The sequence below is a fragment of the Melospiza georgiana genome, chromosome 8 (assembly GCF_028018845.1).
Source record: "Melospiza georgiana isolate bMelGeo1 chromosome 8, bMelGeo1.pri, whole genome shotgun sequence".
In the NCBI taxonomy this organism is placed as follows: Eukaryota; Metazoa; Chordata; class Aves; order Passeriformes; family Passerellidae; genus Melospiza; species Melospiza georgiana.
In genome coordinates, this window is record NC_080437.1 from 9,077,025 (window position 1) to 9,096,385 (window position 19,361).

Below are 19,361 nucleotides of genomic sequence, written 5' to 3' on the forward strand. Positions count from 1 at the left end.
TACAACCCTCCCAGGCAGAAGGGGGGTTCATGTTCCTGTCTCTGCTCCACAGGCCAGTTCTGCTTGAACATCTCAGAGAAACAAGAGCTGATAAGAAGAGACTTCGCAAGGCTCTCCGAGAGTTTGAGGAGCAGTTCTACAAACAGACAGGAAGGTAACTCAGCAGAGCCCTCTCCTTGTCCCCTTTGGCTCCTGTTTGTCTCTGTGAGGGTGGCCACTCTGGGGTGACCAGGCCAAAGGGGCTGCACCTAAGGGCAGCAAAATACCCTGGAGATGTCTGGTCTCTGGAGATGTCCGGTTTCTGGAGATGTCCGGTCTCTGGAGATGTCCATCTGTCTCTCTGCTTAGTTCCTTCAAAATGTGGTCAGCCATGAGGAAAGCCAGGATTTGGGCATCTTCCAGGACATGCCTGCAATGGGTTTATACCTCAGCACAGGATATTCCCTGAGCTGAAGGGAGGCTGCTACAAGTCTCTTTCTGAGAATGTCAGTCTGTAGGGAGTAGACTTGGCAGTTGGGCCATTTTTAAACATCCAGATTTTAAAACCAGAAGCCACTGGGACTTTTTTACCCAGAATTAATTACTGGACATTTTTCACTCTGTTTTTCCACTTAATTTAGCAAACATTTTTGTTTATGGGCACTGGTAACAGTGGTACATGGGCACTGGTAACAGTGGTAACTGGTAACCATTTTCAAAGCATTATTATGACTTCTCCTCATATATAAGAATCAAGTAATTATGCTTCCACAGCTGTCAAAAAAGTTGTCTAGTATATGAAAATTCAGTGTTTTAAATATGACTTTATTTCTGTATATTAGAGCTTTTTGATCCTGTCAAATTATCTCAGTCATTTACAGTCAGTAAAAAATACAACAATCCTCATCAGTGGTCGGAGAATTAATTTTAAAGACTGTTTCTCTTTTACTCATAAAAAATGATGGTGCTTTTATTTGTTTTTCATAGGAGTCCTCAGAAAGAAGATCGGGTACCAATGGCTGAGGAATACTCTGAATACAAGCACACAAAAGCCAAAATCAGGCTACTGGAGGTTCTCATCAGTAAGCATGATATTTCCAAAACAATTTGAAGTGAATGCAGTGCTGTGATATTGTTCTCTAGGGGAAAAAAATCCAAACAAACACACAAGTAATGAAAAAGAGAAAGTAATTTTACAGGTCTTGGTCTGCTGCACGATTATTTGACACACTGAGATTTTTGATGCACTTTACCAATTATAATAGCTGTGATGAGAGAGGACAGCAATATGCAAGAATATTAAGCACGGGTGAGTGGAATATAGTATATATTTTTCCTTTTGAAAAAGCCTTGAAGTGCACTGTGAGAATGTTAAGAAATTAAAGGGATGCTGAAGTAATGTAGATTCTCAGTTTGACCTGCTCTAAAAGTGTGAGGAAATGTTCTGCAGGTTTTTAGTACATCTTAGTACATGCTAAAGTGCCACAAGTTTGTTTCCAGAATTAACATGTGTTATAATTAATTAGTAATGTTGGCTATTAGGGTGCTGATGCACTAGATTAAAAGAAATGAATTTGAGTGAGTGAAGGAAACACTCAGAACATACTCTAGCTGTCAAAACAGAGCTGCCATTCAATTCCAGTGGCTTCAAAGAAAGGTGCATAGGAAGAAGCAGTGCCAGGGCTGGGAGCAGAGCAGTGAAGCTGCTTAGGCAGGAAAAGGCCAGAATGAGACTGCCAAACAGAACTAGTGGTGTTACAGGAATAAGAGAAAGTGCTTGGCAAAATGAAACAGCTGCAGGTTGCTGAGAGAAGATGGAACAAATGTACTGGCTGCTGTCCTTTTCACTAGTTCACAGGACTTGGCTCACAGAATTTAGAAGTCAGTAAATAGATCAGCTACATGGTTATTTTGATTTCTCTATCAACCTTTGCACTTGGGTTTGCCTGACGCTATAACATTTGCTTCTCTAACTACCAAAGCTCGTTTAAACGCATGCACTTTGTAAAATGTTGAAGTACTTCTTGTGTTATAAATTGCCACATATATCTATAAAACAGGACTAGATTACTGCATTATGCTAAGATATTTTGGATAGATAAAGTACATGGTATATAAGTGAGTGTCACAGTTATCTGATGAGGACTGCTAGACTTCTTGTTTACTGAAAATATGGTTATAAAAAGTTATTTTTCCATTGGAGTTACGCATCTTTCTTAACTTCCAGAGCATCACACTTTGTAATATTAAGAAGAATTGTCACTGTTTATGGTAGATCATTCGTGTGAAAAGTGGGACTAGTAATAGAAAGATTATCAGCAGGTTTTGTACTAGCAATGAAAAGCAGGGATTCTGGGAAATTCCTACCCCAGACAGAAAGAAGGGAAGAACTACTTAAAGAAAAAAAAGGGACTGGAACCAGTTGAATCATGTTTAGTGTTTTGCTTTACCTGTCATTTTGTATTGACCACATAGTATAAGCAACTTGTTTTTTATCTTGGTAAGAAGAAGAAGATTTTGATTTTATAAAGCCTATTATGTACCAACCATGTTTGTATTTATCTAGTATGTAATGGCATGATTTGGAAGATGTACACATCTTCAAGTAATATGGAGGAAAAAATATGAACACTAAAAAAAGGAATTTTTTATTTTGCAGCCGTTTGTTGTTTCAGTGTACTGATTTAATAATTTATAACTTAACTTTTATGAATCAGAAATGGTCCTCATAAATCTGTTTTAATTAAAGTCATCTAGAGCAACAGGAACAGATACAGAGCTATTTGAAGTTTACAAACTACATCTTTGATAAGGGAAAATGATTTAATGACATGTATACAATTGATATTAAAATGTAATCTATATATTCTATATGATTGTATAATATTTTATACAACAGTACAAATAAAATATTTTTCTATTATATTTATTATGTCGAGACACAGTTTCTGTTTTCAGTTAGCTAATATAAATAACATAAATAACACTGTCAAACAACACGTTGGAAGTGCTGACATTTCTAGGCTCTGAAATTCAAATCATGCTGCAATTACAACCTTTCATGCTGTTCAGTTATCCCAGTACTTGTTCAGTAGTTAAAATGAATGCATATTTAAACACCATTTATAAGCCGTTATTTTTATTTTGCTAAAGCAGTTTATATAGGATTTTGTTATGTTTGGCAAGAAACAGAAACAATTTTTGCAGCATCTAGGTATAAATGGTTGCCAGAAAGAAATCCAGGACTTCTAATCATTTAAAGCATCAGGGGAACAGAAGGGAAAGAGGGAGAGAAGAGATCCTAAGAAGGCTATTGGAGGTTTTGAAGACCGGTAGTTGCTTTTGGTGACAGCGGCATGTGCATGCTTCCGACAGAACTGTCTGACTATGGAAATGGGAACAGAGGTTTGAAGGCTCCTAAGGAACGAGGGCAGTTTTAACGTCCAACACTGATATTGCAGGTCTTGCAGCTGGGATCTTTCTTTGCATTTGCAGTAGACAAGCTCATTAGTTGGTGACCAGTAATTTCAGCAACTGTGCCAAGGGAGAGATCCACGGGATCAGTGTAAATTACTTCCAAAATAACATCCTGGGCATGATGGTAAACCATGACCCCATCTTCTTCATCGCAGGTCAGAAATTTGTTATCTTTTATGTTCAGCTGGGGAAGGCGCTGCTTACAGAACTCATCTCCCGGTGACCCCACCGGGGCGATCACGAGGATGACGTAGTGGTAGGCTGTGTACATGCAGTAGAAGTCTCCAAAGTACAAGTTAGTATTTGGGTTGAAGAGTTTTTCAGCTGCAATCTCATACCTGTATCTTCCATAGGGTGAATCTTGGGGTGGCTTGCCAGTGTTAAACTCGGTGTTGCAGCTAAAGAAGATGCCTTCCAGCTTCCCACTGATCGGAGAGCCATGGCTGCCACTGTTATCCTTAACAGAGGGCTGCATAGCATTCCCATGATGCTCTCTACAAATGAAGCACTGGTATTGTTTATTTTGTAACACATGGCAAAGAAAAAGTGGAAAGTTAGGACATTATGCTGTTTAGAAACAGGACTGAAGGGACACAAAGAAATCCATGAAACTGAAAGACAGCGTTAGTGTCAGGGTCTTAGGACCAAGCAAATCAAGTGCCATCAGACTTGGGAAGAGCTAGAATAATTCCTGTTCAAGGAGAAAATCTGCTTTTCCAGCCTGCTTTCTGTCAGCAGTCTGTGTATCATAAGCAGGCAAAAAAAAGCACAAACAAAAAAGCCCCCAAATCACAAATATCTTTAATTAACTGATTTGTTCAGACTTACACTACATTTCTAACAATAAACACATGTTGACTATTGCAAGTCAGTCTCCATATGCTGAATATACTGTTTGTTAATATGTATTTTTAGCATAGGCAGTATATAGTTCATGTAGAACACTGCAGTGAAAGTTATTTGTGAAGGATGCCTTTTAGGGAGGTTATAGGAAAGAATGTATTGTCTGCCAGTATTTTTTGTCCCCAGATGATCATTTCAAGTCTAATTGGTCTACTGCTGACTTCAATCAGTGCAGAGCTGGGCACAGAGAATTAGGCAATTTGGTTAGTTTCCCTTTTGGTTGGTATCCAGCTTCTGCAGTCACTAGTCCTAAGGGAAAAAAATACTTTTTTTTTTTTTTTTTTTAACTTAGCTCAATTTTATTCCAGTGAAATGTACAACGAACAAGTGATTTTTTTAAAACCCCAAATTGCATTCAGCAGCATTAGGCTGCTAAATTTGGGAAATTACTCCAAAACACCCTCTCTAACCCTCCTTAGCACCTGAAATTTTATGTATAGCAGGGCATTCCCCAGTATTTGTGTCCCACACAACTCTGGACATGCTCCAGTGACAGCTTTGGCTCCCTCTGCACCTGCAGCCAAATAATACCTGAAAGGGAACCATGTCCTTTTGTAAGCCCTGCAAAACACCATATCTGCTAGGCACCCTTAGAACAATGTCTTTATGACAGACTAAAAATGCATGAGGCTGTGGGGCTGGAGATTCTTAGGATTTTTATATTCCCCTCTTGCTTTGCTTTTACTTTTTGGGGTTTTTTTTCCTTCTTTCCTTCTTTCAGGAAAGGGAAAAATAGCCAAGAAAGACTGTTCTCTCTCTGCTTTTAACTTGCAACAGGTCCATGTAAAATGGTGCTGTGTGGGAGAAGGTTTTGCTTGGTTGAAGTGGGAGGTAGCAGTCACAGCAAACAAACTCAGTGTATAAATTACAAAACAGCTCTGAATCAACTCAGTAATATCTCCAGCTGTGATTAGTTTTTCATTATTCGTAATCTCAGCAGCACATCTTTATTTTACTCTAAGATACATTTCAGAAGTTTTCTGAGCTATTCAAATACTACCTACTTATTGTCTCAAGCCCAATTTCATAAGACATTGATTGGAGTGGGGGTATAATTAGTATTTTGTGACTGAAGAGGTTACTAGGGAGAAAAAAAAGAGAGGAAAAAAAAGGCTGAATAAGCTTAAATAACCACCTGAAACCTCTGCAACCTGGAAAATCAGGCTTCATTCTGAGAAAGTTGAGCTTTTCCATTTCTGTGGCAAGATACTGACATCCAGTGGCCAATTAGGCTAATTATAGGTTGCCTTTTTTGGGGGATCTCAGCTGCTTTTGGTGCTCCCAGCCCAGGTAAGCTGCAGTGACACAAACACCCCTTCTGAGCTCACCTCAACCCCCTCCATTTGGTGCTGCTTTAGCACCAGAAGCAGCTGCCTGTATGCCAATGCCAGCAGAGCTTTTCCAGGCTGTGTGATGGCACCAGAGACGATGGCAGGCATGGGATGACAAGGAATTTTTCCTAATAGGAAGCATGTGGTATGGGCTTATAACATAACAGACAGACAGGTGTACTGGGGAAGCATTAGCCCTTGTGACTGTGTTAGTCTATTTCTGATCACAAGAGGGGACCATCAGCCACTTCTGGTAGTTTAGCTTCCCACTGGCCTGGTTAAACAGCTTTTTGTCTCCAGCTCACCAACAGAGGGAAAACAAACCCATCTCTATTGCTGTCAAACCAAGAAAGAACTTAGCAGGAAGAAGAAAAACAGATAGACTGCAATCAATTAGAGTCACACTTGGCAGAATAAGTCCAAACCCACAGCTACAAATGCACCTCAGTGGCAATTTTCAGCACTAATGAACACAAAGGCAGATGCACTATGATTACATAGCTGAAAACAAAGCAATGTGAGGATCAGAACAGCACAGGCATTTCCCTTCTGTGGTATCCAGCCCAGGATGGCAGCAGTGGTTATGGTTATCAAAGAACCTCAATTTATTCTCTACCTCTACTGAGTTTTGCAGCTGTGTCCCTATGTGCAATAAAATAATCCTTCCAAAACACAGAAGGGGAAGAGCAAGCCCATGCTCTGCCATATCCAACACACTCTAGGAATAAATTACATACCCAAGACTACAAAGTGGGAATGTTTCCAAATATAGTGGAGTCTGTTCTTTGAAGCTGGATTGCCTTGAGTTGTTTTAAAAACTTTCCATTCTAGGCAGGTACTAGTGGGACACTCACTCAGAACTGAAATTATGTGGCCCAGCAGGAGCCCTATCTCCTAATGAATATTAAAGAAGCACAGTCAGTGGTGCAGCCTTCCAACACACTGCTTACCTCTCATCCATGTTGATCTAACAGGAGAAGGTCACTTGGTGTGTCTGCTCCTGCTCATGCAGCATGAGCTTTGACTCCTTCTATCAAAAAACCTGCTTTTTTCTTATCCTACGCTTCCCACCTTGCGTGGAGGGCACACTGGGTGTCCAGCAGAACAGGGAACCTACCTCCAGCTATGCTGTTTTGTCATTCCAGCTGAAGCATGGTGGTTTAACACTGTCTAAACATAATGCCCTCATCCTCCCCACATGATCTATAAATTAACATTCAGATTGCAGAGTCTGTATAACTGCATTTGAGCATGGAAATAGGATGGTTGTACATGGGAGAGCAAATATTTGAGATGGAACTCTTACATACAGGCAAACGCCCGTGCACATTGTTGTACACTCCTACTGTCAGTCACCTCACTCTTAATTTCTCAGTACCATGGAAATATTTGGCTACTAAACTCTCCATTACAATTACAGATGCTTTTATGAGGTTGGAGTCCCTGTGAGTACCTCAGTTTCTGCTTCAAAACAGACTTTTATTACCTATGGAGGTGCTGAGTTAAGCAAGGAGAAAGAAATGAGTTGTGTTTTATTCTTTGCCTTCCTCTGAATGGGCTATAAAGCATACAGGCATTCTGCTCCAGCTTCAGCACAGCTGTCTCTATTTACTTATTTTCATTACCCCTTTAATTCGCCAAAGGACTTTGAATATGTTGAGTTTCTTACCTGATATAATCAAAGTATTCTTTGTGCTGATTCCGATAAAAAACAGACAGTTTGAGCATACGGCCTGCAATCACTTCAGCTTTTTCCAATAGCTGTGTTAGGTGAACTTTTGAATAATCTGGAAAGGAAAGACAAACTGCTAGTACAGGGGGCAGGAAAATCCACAACACTCTCCAAAAGCCACAGACACATGCAGACTGAAAACTTGGTAATATACATCACATCATGCCCCAGTTTTCAACAGTGGCAACAAGCAAATCAGATGGCAGGAGCAGGTGTTTGTGATTCTCCCCACTCCTTCCTCATGAAGACTCTGCAAGCCTGCAGCAACTTTCAGCTCAGGATTTCCTGTGTTAGAGCTGGTTTCCCTGTATTTGGGACTGCAGTGCAGCTCAGGACTGCAGAGGAGCTCAGGACTGCCCTCTCTGGCTCATATCAGCTGATAAACTGTTAGTTACAATATACATGGTTGTGAGCCGATAACCAATGGCAGTACTAACAAAGCTTGCTCAGGACCCAGCTTAAATGGCTTCCCAACCAACATGGGATTCATACTGAGCTTGTCGCAGTCCTCAGATTTCACACAGGTTTACACAGTGGCAGCAAGTCTTGTTCATCCAAAGGAAGCCTTTTAAATCAAATACAGGCCAAAGTGACCCTCAAGATGGGCTGTTGATGGTGCTGAGGCTTTGCAGCATTCAGAGAAGGCAGAATTTTTTAAGCTGTCAGGGAGCTGCCCTTCTACCTGACCCCACAGGTGCTGGTAGCCAGTGACAGGCACACAGGTGGCCCTTTCCTAGCCTGGGACAAGCAGTGGTGCTAGGCACAGCACTTTGGGACAGCTAAGCATTGCACATGCAAAGGGCAGTCCAGCCGCCTCCGCTTAACGTGCCAAACCTCAGCACATACAAAGCCTAAAGTGTGAATTCCAGTTTCCAGGGGTGACTATTGAAGGGCACCAGCACAGCTGGCACTGGCAGGTGCCCAGCCCAGAGTGGCAGCAGAGGCAGCACCCATTGACTCCAGGCTGTGGACCAGGATCCCTCAGCTGTTACCTGCGGTGCAGAACTCGATGATTTCGCTCCACTCGGACACAACGTAGTCGCCATCGACCTGCTTGGAGGCCGTCTGCACCGCCACCGTGTACTCCGTCCTGGGGCTCAGGAACCAGTGCCCGCGCACCGTCATGGGCAGCGGAACCGCCTTGGCCACCAGCTTGGTGGGCACGTCCTGCACAAACAAAACACCAAGGGACACGCAGGTCAGCAGTGACACCAAACCAATCTGCCACCCTTGCCTTCTCTGCTTTTGCAGTAGCTCCCAACCCTGGCTCTTCTCTGCAAACTTGAGTTATTTCCCACAGTTTGTGGGTGCAGCAAGGTGAGCAGTACCAGAGGACTGTGGTGTAAGGCCTGTTCTAAGAGACATGGGGATAACCTGCATGTATGAATGAATGATTTGTTCCAAGTAATACTATTATATATAGCCCAAATATATAATGCTCTCTCGGGTCATTTATGCTTACATATGCAAACAAAGAAAGACACTATTGAGAACAAAGCTATCTTAATTTAAGAGATTCTTGTGCTCTCACTGGTTTCTTTCGGCCAATATAATCAAACAAAATTCCTCCTGCTGTCAATCAGTCCAGCTACAATGCTGCTGCTACCTTCCAAGCTAAATTTCAACAGAGATAATTAAACACATTGCAGAGTAACTACGGTTGGTTCACATCTTTCAAAATACCCTTCTGTACAGCAATGGCCAGAAGAAGCAAACAGCTTGAGCCTATCATTGAACCTCTTGCTTTCCCCTCCACTGCCCCTTAAAATCCTCTATTTTGCTCTTCTAGGATATCACAGCCCCAGGGTGCAACCAAGAAAAATAGCTGCTTGTTGTGGTTGAAATACTTGATTTCTACAGTACCAAAGCCCTTGGTACAGACCACCAAAGGACAGAAAAAATGGAACAATGGGACATTTTATGCAAGACCTGCGGAGGAAAGGACTCACAATGGAGTTTAATGATTCTCTGTGGTGTACCTGAGGAGCTGTGATAGAATGAGAGATATTTATTACTGAATATTCACCAGTAATAACAGAATTGTTATAATAATAATTTCACAGCTGCCATGTGAAAAGTGGGCACTTTAAATGACATCCTTAACTGTCCACCTATAAATCCTAGTCCACAATCATCTACCTATATATAGTAGTCCTACACTAGGACTATAGGTAGATAGTAGTCCTATAGCATAGTAGACTTTTAATGAAAAAAGGAATAGAAGGGAGATATTTCCTGGTCATGATCTCTAAGCGAGATCTGAAGGATTTTTTTTCCCCTTGTCTTCTATTATGGAAGAAGATCTTTCTCCTTTTGTTTTCCTATCAACAAAAATTATCTTCAGTTTTTGTATTAAGAAACTGTAAAATTAGCAGCTTGGGATATGACAAGAATTGATGTAATTGAGTGATAATCCAGGGTAAAATTTTGTTGTCATGATTTCTCTTTTGCCAATTATCATTTAAATCAAATGATATTATTTGGGTAAAAAACTTTATCTGAAAAGGAGAGAGTTGTGCATGCTACAATTCATAATACGTGGAGAAAAATTACAAAGAAAAAAAAAACAAACACCAAATGACATTTGAAGCTACCACCCCAAAAGGCATCCCACTAGACTGAGTCTGCTACTGCTAATGCAGCCAGCAGGTGCCACAGTTAACACCATTGCTCTTCCTGTCACCTCTTCCTGGGTTATTGTAAAAGAGCTCCCACCTGGGTCAGATCTCTGTGCTCACACCCCAGAGGTGGCTTTTTCCCCATTAATTTTGTCAGTTTTCATTGAACATTAAAAGCCTTGTTGCCCCATGTGTCAAAGCTTTGCCCTCCAGCTGTGCATCAGCTACCTCTTTTAACCATACCAAAAAAAGGGAAGGACTACCAAAAAAATGAAAAGGGTAAAAAGAAGAGGGCAGACCACCACAGACCTGAGGGGTTTATGTCTTGCACAGCTGGAGAGAAGGGGCAGATGTGATGCTTCTCACAACTCTAATCTGCTGGTTTTTTCCTAAGAAAACACCAATTTTTTAAAGGCCACAATAGAGAAGAAATATTCAAATGTTCACATTGAGGATCCTCTGGGGATTCTCCACTTCTCCCTTTCATCTTCTGCTCAGCTCTCATTCCTGGCTGAGCCACCAAAGAAGTGCAAGGCAGGTACTGTGCCAGCTCAAGGAGAGCCAGGATTCTGGAGTGGCAGATGGTTGCTCCACTACCAGCACCCACCAGACAGCTCCAAAGGTACCTGGATGGCAATAATGTCTAAGAACAGCCTGGGAGCTTTGAATAACTAAGTAGCAGCAAGATGTATGAGTCACTCTGCTCTCCTTTTTGGGAAAAGAGGCAGCTTTCAGTCTTCAATTTTCTCCCATTTCATGTTACCCTTCCCTTTGCCAGGTCATCTTGTAGAACACAAAATAGGAACTCAGCAAACCCAGATTCTAGTCCCAGTTTTGTTAAATATTTGAGTATTTTTCTTATTACATGGGAGTAATCATATTTCTATATTTTGAAAAAGAGAGGAGATATTCAAAATGAATTGAAAAGAAGACAAAAATCTTATTGCAATTCTAGTCTTTGTACAGCACTAACAATACAAACCTTCTCTTTCACAGAGATGATGATAGTCAAAAATAATAAAAATTTATGCACCTCAAGTATACATTATATATTTACCAGCAGAAACAGTACTGGAAGGTTGAATCATTCCCAGTTATACAAGAAATCAAAGAGCTCCCTTTCCTGAGGTACAGCATGGATGTATCAGGTGAAGTCTATATCCCAAGTAACTTACAGCCATCTGAGCAAACTGATACTTAATGTTAATTCTGTCTAAGTTAGAAAACAAGCAGGTCCCCTGTGTTAACACCTGTGACAGAGATGGGCACTTGCAGTGCTTTACCCTACCTGTAAACTAGGTAAGGATGGATTATCCTTGCACAGGCCAGGGTGCTGGATGGCTCCTAGGAGTAAATCCCAATGCTCTGTTTAAATCTGTGCAGTTGGGCTCGTTGTTTTGTCTCTAAAAAAGCTCTACTAGGAGCAAGGGCAGTGCTATCCCCCTCCTTTATGCAAAAGCTTTGTTAGGAAGTCAGGGCATGGGTGGAGACTGAAGTCAGTTCCCTGCTGTGAGGATTCAGTGCTGGGCTATCAGCTCCTGCTGCTGAGCTTCAGCTGGGAAACTCCTATGGCCAACCTTAGAGGGAGGAAGGATGCTTGTCTTGAACCACACCTGGCTTACACACTTGGAATCTGAGCACTTCAATTATCAACCAAAGTTCATTCTAGAAGTTGTGCTAGAAATTGCTTAGTACTGAAGATGCATGAAAGCAACACCCACATGCTCTGGCACAAAGCTGGATTATTCAGTCTGTTTTACTATTGTCCACCCTCTCTCTACTCTCTGGATCTCTGTCATTCAAGCTTGGGAATAAAACCATCAAAAAATCACACAAAAAAATCTTAAACAAGTCACTAACAAAATTAATAGCAATAAATTTTTAGCTAATTCTGACAAGACATCCAAATTATTCATAATTTTAATTGTAGATTTTAGTCTCCTGTTCTCACAAAACCAATTACCTTTGTCCTTTGACTAAACACTACTGCACAATAAAAAGCTAGGGAATTGCTGAGAGACACAAAAAAAAATCTAATAGCTTTTCTCTATTCTACTACCAATATAATTTGTCCCCCTTCCATTCTAGTCTCATTGCTGTGATAAAGATTCTGAAGTGTATGTGGTGTTTGCTCTACTAGGATGGCTCTACTTTTCACAAAAATAAATGTTCCAAGAATACACCAGTTAGCACATGAATGAAGAAACATATAGAATAATAAAATACATGAAATTAGAAAGAATCTATCCCACTTTAGAGAGTATATTTATTTCTGCAGTGTAAAATGGGAATTTCAATTCAAAGGCAGTCAGTCCAAAATTAGTAAGAAAAAAGCAAAAGTATCCTATTTTATTTGCTATTGCTATTAAAAATGGGGCATAATACATGCCTATTATAACATTAGGTTTAGTAGTGCTTCACACACTGGTTCCTAGCAACTGCAACAACATGGCCAAAAATGTAAAATTCTCAATTTCAATAAACAGTAAGTGATTTTTCATTACTCTTACTGCATATGTTACTTCCAACCAAAAACAACAACAACAAAAGGTCAAATAAGAAAATTATACACCTGCCATTAACAGAAATCTCATGAAAAATACTCTCACAATAAAAAGCCTCAGAGAAATTGGTGGCAATATCTTCTGTTTATCTCACTGGCTTAGAAACCAACAGTTATTTAGGTGCTGAGAAAATTACAGCCCTTACATTTGTTTGGACAGTTATTTGTGCCTTGGCAAACCTTATCTTTTAGACAATGCCAACATAATTTTTAAATTTGAAGAATGTTCTATCTCAATGTTTCTCTAGACATCTCAGTATTTCAACTGTTCTGAGGTCAAAGCAAATTTTGCTGGATTTGGTAAGTAAAGCATTTGCAGATCTTGCAATGCCTTCAATATGTTCCTGCACCAGAGGCTTGAGGAAAGAGGCCAGATGAATATTCAGGTCACAGTGCTGAATGCTGCAAACTAAAATTGCTGGAAGCCTTCCTGAAGTGCATTAGAATTTGTGGCTCTTCTGTTAGAATGATATGTGTTGCTCTCAGGAGTCTGTCACTGAATAAGGACAGGCAGAGAATACACACATTTTGTAAATAATGATGAAGAACCAGTCAGGAATAAAAATGGCAGTCTTGCACTACATTGTAGAGGTACCAAAAATGCTTTCAAATGAAACAGAAAAGGTAATGTGCAGTTTTCTGTGAAACAATGTATTTTTGTGTACATGCACACGGGCTGGAGACAGAGAAGGTACTTTGGTAAACTAAAATTCCACCAGATTAATCATAACCCACCTTTGCTGGATATCCAGTTCCTGTTTCCCATGGCCTGGCTTTGAAAGGGTAATAAAACAGAGATTCATGTGTTTAAAATCAAGCATTTGTGCCTTGATTTTTAAATGAAAATTACCTTGTGTTTGAATTTGTTGGAATTCTTGTTTTCTTTCTTGTTGAGATCGATGAAGTAATGAGTAATGCGATCCTTGGATTTAGAATCCATGTCCCAAGAAATCTTGAAGGAGTCACATGTGATGTTACTTATTTTGATGTTGTGTGGGACTGGAAGCTCCTCCATCTCTGCAATCCCACTATCTTGTGATTTATTCCCTGCATGGAAAAGAAGCACAATTTGTTCAGTGAAGGACCCAAATAAGGACAATTAGTTCAGTTTTTTTCTGTGCTACAGTACCAGCACATCCCTGAACAGCCTCTCACAAATTCTCACAGGGGGTCCCCAGCAGCCACTGGGGTACAGTTACACAAGTCTGGGTGTCAGTGATGGAAAGCATTGGAAAGGGATGAAATTCCTCAGGTGAATAGGCACTAATAACATGGTGCACAGCGTGGCTGCCATCTCCACTGTGTGTGCTTGCAGGCTGACAGGACAAAGCACCTGAAGCTATCAAGTGCTCCAAGGTTCAGTTAAGGAGCCAGCAATGCCCACAGTTAACATAATGGCCCCATTCATATCTGTCAGCCACTTAAACACAAGCAGAAATCATATCCATCCTTAAACCACACTTCAAGTACAAAACACAGCCAATCTCTGCAAGGTTTATAGATGGTGCATGCATATACACATATGAGCACATATTTAAAACAGCAACTCCTTTGAAATGAAACAATTAACACTTTGATGAGCCACAGCAAAAGGAACACACAAGCAAACTTCATTTTCTGTTTTTTATCCTTCCCAGTTTTCCAGCTGAGACCCTGCAGTTTTCTTGGGAAGTTCTTTTCTAAGTACATATGGGAGATGAACAAATGACCATTGACCCCAAAAAGAATCACTGGTTCTAAATTTAGGTCTCTCCTTAGTTCCCAAGGCAATTTTATAGTTAAACATTCCATGAACATTAGAATTCAGAAATGTTAGGTGTTCTTGCACTTACATAACCCTCAAGTCAAAAGCGAACAAATGCAAAAAAAAACAACCCAGTAAGATGAGAAAAAATACTGGGTAAAAAAATTAACAAATCTATATGATGTAAGAGAAGAAGTAAAGAAACAGAACAGAAAAAAATGAAAATTGAATATAGATAAGGACAGATAGAATCAAAGCTAGAGTCTCTGTAAGAAACTCAGGAAAGCTCCCAAATGATGAAGATGGGAAACTCATGCAGGGATGTGAGGCAATGCATTGCCAGAATTATTCAGAGTCACATCTAATTATAGAAAAAGATAGCATTTATACTTTCATCATAACTGATAAAAAATGACAAAAAAACCTGAACTCAGAGGTGTTTGGGCAGTAATAAAAGTAAAAACTTTACTTGGAACACATTAGGAACATTTCAGCCTCTCATCATACTCTGCCAAAGAATTATTTCAGCACTTCAATGCAGGAATATTACTGTTGGCCTGATTGCTCAAAATTCTGCTCATAGATACGTGAAATTCAATCACAGACTCTGCAAAATTCATAGATCTCCAGCTAGTATTGTGAATAATGTATTTTTACTGATGACTTCAAGAACTAATAAAACTATTTTTCAATTTTTGTCTTATTTTATGCATTTATATCTAAAAGGTTGTCTATTCTTCAAACATCCTATTGCTCTTTTTTTTTTTTTTTTTCTTTTTCAACTAATACCAAAATCAGTTAGTGCATGGTTTTGCTCAAAATGCCCCCTATTTGTGCCATACCCAGTGACATTTTCAACAGCTGCACTGGCTGCAACACACTCAGAAATACCAGTCATTATTGAAAGCTTTCTCTTCGTATGAAAGACGTGGTAAGTGCTTTTCCCAACATGACATTTCAGAAAGCCAGCAGGGAGAAAATGGCACTGCTTTCCTTTGCAAGCAATTTGTATTTGAAAGATGACTGAAAGCTCTGCCAGGTCCACTGAAAAGGCTTCATATGATTGGCTCTTCCAAGAGCAGGGCTCTGTGTTTAAGTAGAAGATGGAGTGTGGATGCTGAGGTTCTCAGAGCTGGAGAGTTGGACAGACTGAGACACTGAACACTGCACAGACCCTAAACAGACATGCAGCCAGGAAATACAAGCCATAAATCCACAATAGCTCAATGTGCAAATTATTAACCTAAAAATGAGCCTTTGTATTCCATACCCAGGGCCTGAGCTGTGTTACAAACAGCCAAGGTAGTTTCAGCCTCAGGACATGTGCAAAGGAGTAATGACCAGTGACAAAAACTAACAGGGAGAAAGAAACATTCTGGAGAACACCAGTGGCAAAGAGCAAAAGTGCTTCTGGAAATAGATATCATTTTCTGTTAGTATTAATATCTGGCACACATCTTCAGATATTTGCACTCCCATTCCTTTTAATTTCTTTGCTTTTGAATAAATAGCTGTAAGTAAATGTCAAGCAGAATATCTCCAGGTAATTTTTAGCGTTAGGGTAGGGGTTAGGGTTGAAAGAGTCAAAGAGCCTGCAGTTTCAGGAAAACTGGGGCTAAAGGCACACCAAGGCTATCCCAGCAGGGCCCCAACTTTGCTGCTCCTATATCTTGTGATCTGGAATCCCATGGTGCTGGGTTAGGGGTAGGGTAGTGCTTAGACAGAAAACTAGGTGATACAACACACGTATTTTAGGGAAGTATGAAGACCACAAAGGAATCTAAGCTCACCTAACATGCCAAGCTCCTGGAGAACCTCCATCTCTAACACTGCCCTTTTCCCCAGGACTGAAAGTTTGCTACAAAAAAGAAAGCCCAGATTCAGCAGTGATTGCTCTGTTCACCCAAACCATGTCAGTTTGCATCCAAGCACCTCAAAGCAGCCTCTGGGTTGCTGCAATTTTTTATGGTGTGTGAGACATCCAGAAGCCACTGAATGAACTGGGAAAGACAAAAGCACAGGAAAGCCCTGATGATACCCCACAAGCAGTGACTGGGAGGAAAGTCAGTGGAACCATGGTGACCACAATATCTGTGTGCCACCACAATATTCCCCTACACTGATGTAATTTCCCTCACTGGGGCTGCTGCCATGCAGGAGAGGGTGCACCAAGTGCTGGGTGTAGTGTCTGGGAACACACACAAGACATTAACTCCTGCAGCTACTTCTGTGAGCTGTCAGCTCCATGAAAACCCAGCAATGTGACGAGGGAAACGTGACTCAGGTTCATGAGCCAGAAATAAGTGAGACTGTACTCACAAAGTACAAAATTAAAAGCTAATGCTAGATTCTTAAAGCATTCTGGGAAGATCTCTGAAAATCAAAGTATGTGTAGATGAGGATGAGAAGCAATTTCTGAGACCCTGAAAGTTTAGGTTTATAGACAGATAGATAGATACAGATAAATAGATAGATACCAACAGCACATGTAATAAACACACTAAAGGCCAAACAGAATTTTATATCATGAATCACATTTGAAAAACAAATCTCACCTTATTCAGATTTTAAAATGCATGCACTGGCGAAATCAGAATGTGGCTTTCTCAAGGTAATATTTTCAATACAATGAGAGATATTAGCTATGGTATTTTGAAGAAGAAATGTTTGATGAGAGGGGATCAGTGTCTAAGAGCACACATGTCTTAGGTACCATGACATAAGAAATCCTCTTATAGACGTGGATGCTAACAACTGAGAACAACTCACTTACAAACAGGAACTCCCATAACATGAACAGAGAAACCCTTAAACTTTATGAAATACAAAAGTTTCTACATTTACTTGTCTTGATAATTCAATGGATAGGTTATATATCAGATCTATAGAGATAAAATATTGTAATTACAGAAATCTAATATAGACTGACAATATTTAAGTGTGTAATTGAGAGTCAATTCTCCAATTTACTGAGAAGGTACTTAATTTCCTCAAAAATTCAACAGAAGGGAGAAAACTTCATTCTGTATAACTATCAAAAATGACAGGGAAGTGCCAGGAAATTACATATGAGTTGCTACTTTAAATTTAACTAAGCAAAAATACAGTCTCATATTTTCCTCCTGTGCTGAGGAATGAATGGCTCCCAGTCCAACTGCTGGCTGTACAGAATTATTTTACAGAGCCAGGACAATATGTCCCCATCAAGCTAATAATGAACCTGAATACCAACATTTCAATGTTCACAGCAACACCTTGTTCAAGAGAGACAGTGAAATCACACAGAGGAAATACAAATGCAACAACATTCAAACAAATATTAAATCAAGGCTGTTATTTATTAGGCTATGTAAGTGCACTTCTCTAGGATAGTTACTCTATTTCAAAGCTCAATTTTTTATCCATAACCACAGAAGTAATGTTGATGTTTTTGTTGTGCCTCTTTTCATGTACAAAAAAATGAGTGAAGAGTCTCGATTCTAAAGTACCTCTCTTCTCTCCCCCAGAATCCTGGTAAACTACCTCCCAATAGAGATTTTTATATTTATATAAGCATATTTAAGAATATTTTCTAAATAAGTATCCTTATAAAACTAATTCCTAAATTAGATGAAGAGAGAATGCCTGACCCTAGAAATCCTGTTAGAGGGATAAACCCCTCTAAACCTTCTCCTCATTTCCTCCCCATTGTCTGATACTACTGCTGTGCATTTTCTAGTACGAAATGTGCACTGTGTCCAATACTTTTTAAAAATAGTTTCAAGAATAAAGCATTACTTAATTAATATGTGTATCTATACTGAGTGGCTTTGAAATGTACATATACAGTTTTATCACATGGTTTTAACAGCTTAATTTATCTGTTTCCTGCTAATCTAGGACATTGACTTCAGCAGGAATATTCCACACACAAACCAAAGAGAGCACAACTGGACTCTGCGAGTACAAATGTGCCTTCAGTACAGGCATCTTCTTCAGCTGAGAATGCCCCCCAGAGAGTGCCCACATAAACAAAGCACTGAGCAATCTCTGGAGTGCCTGGTTTCTGTGCTGAAAAATTTGTCTCAGCCCCTTACAAAGGACTCGATTCTTCCTCCTTCTCACCCGGAGGATGAATGCACTCCGCAAGTGGCGCCGCGATTCCCATCAGCAGCAGCCCAATCCCTCCCTGTGCCTCTGCCTGCCAGGGATGTGCAGGCTCCCAGCTCCCAGCTCCTGCTCTCTCCAAGCCTGGTTTCCCAGTGCCTGCTGTCAGCAGGGGCCTGCAGCCCTGCTCTGCAGGCTGGGGGTGCAGCACAGCAGTGGGGGACCATGTGTGCCCGTGGGAAACCGTGGGCTGTGAACCCTGTGCTCCATCACCCACCCAGCTCAGGTGCTCATTTGAACAAAATGCCCCTGGACAAAAGCAGATGGGACTTCAGGGGCTTTGTTTCCTCAAATGTGTGTGTTGCACCAACACCACTGGGAATATACAAGGCACAAGTGGCAAACCTGACAGCTAGCAGCAGCCAGCAAAGGTACCGTGGCACATTTTGGAACGTGGTTATGCTATCAGCACTGAAAGGCTTTGGTTTACAGCTCATTCTCTCAGCAGGCACTGAATACAACATTATGTTCAATAGGAAATTAAGTGTATCTTTACAGAGAAGGTTACTATAATTAGTAAGCAGAAATTAAATAGTCACATTATAAGATTTCTGTGGAATATAAATTTTGGCATAGATAGTAGATTCTCGACAGTGGATTTGTTGGGCCATACGTATTCCTTCTAAGTCAAATTTAAAACCTAAATATTTCTTAAATATGACAGCAGAAAGAGTAACAAGAACAGAACCAACAATATTCACTCCTGTGACAAGACCATAGATATCTTGAATTACACCTGGAATAATTTTGATACAAAATATGCATCTGTTAATGCAAAAGCAAAGGCTATTCTCCAAAAGATTTTATACCTATGGCTTGCAATGATGTTTAGGTACAATTTTCATATCATGTACATAAAATACATACA

General features: G+C 40.2%; 2 protein-coding genes across 4 annotated transcripts in view; one reads left to right on the forward strand and one right to left on the reverse strand.

Moving 5' to 3' along the window:
* The window catches only part of FAM13C (family with sequence similarity 13 member C), a 115,025-nt gene extending 112,515 nt beyond the window's left edge, over positions 1-2,510 (forward strand). Inside the window, exons 21-23 of the mRNA XM_058029104.1 lie at positions 53-154; positions 967-1,061; positions 1,179-2,510. Coding sequence (XP_057885087.1) covers positions 53-154; positions 967-1,061; positions 1,179-1,213 — 232 coding nt within the window. The 3' untranslated portion in view covers positions 1,214-2,510. The remainder of the gene's footprint in view (positions 1-52; positions 155-966; positions 1,062-1,178) is intronic.
* A 94-nt stretch (positions 2,511-2,604) lies between these two features.
* The window catches only part of PHYHIPL (phytanoyl-CoA 2-hydroxylase interacting protein like), a 54,659-nt gene continuing 37,902 nt past the window's right edge, over positions 2,605-19,361 (reverse strand). For all 3 annotated transcript variants that reach the window (XM_058029109.1, XM_058029108.1, XM_058029107.1), the window contains exons 2-5: positions 13,454-13,650; positions 8,415-8,589; positions 7,360-7,477; positions 2,605-3,950 (exon numbers count right to left, since the gene is read on the reverse strand). In XM_058029109.1, the coding sequence (XP_057885092.1) occupies positions 3,416-3,950; positions 7,360-7,477; positions 8,415-8,589; positions 13,454-13,618 (993 nt within the window). In that variant the 5' untranslated portion in view covers positions 13,619-13,650 and the 3' untranslated portion in view covers positions 2,605-3,415. The remainder of the gene's footprint in view (positions 3,951-7,359; positions 7,478-8,414; positions 8,590-13,453; positions 13,651-19,361) is intronic.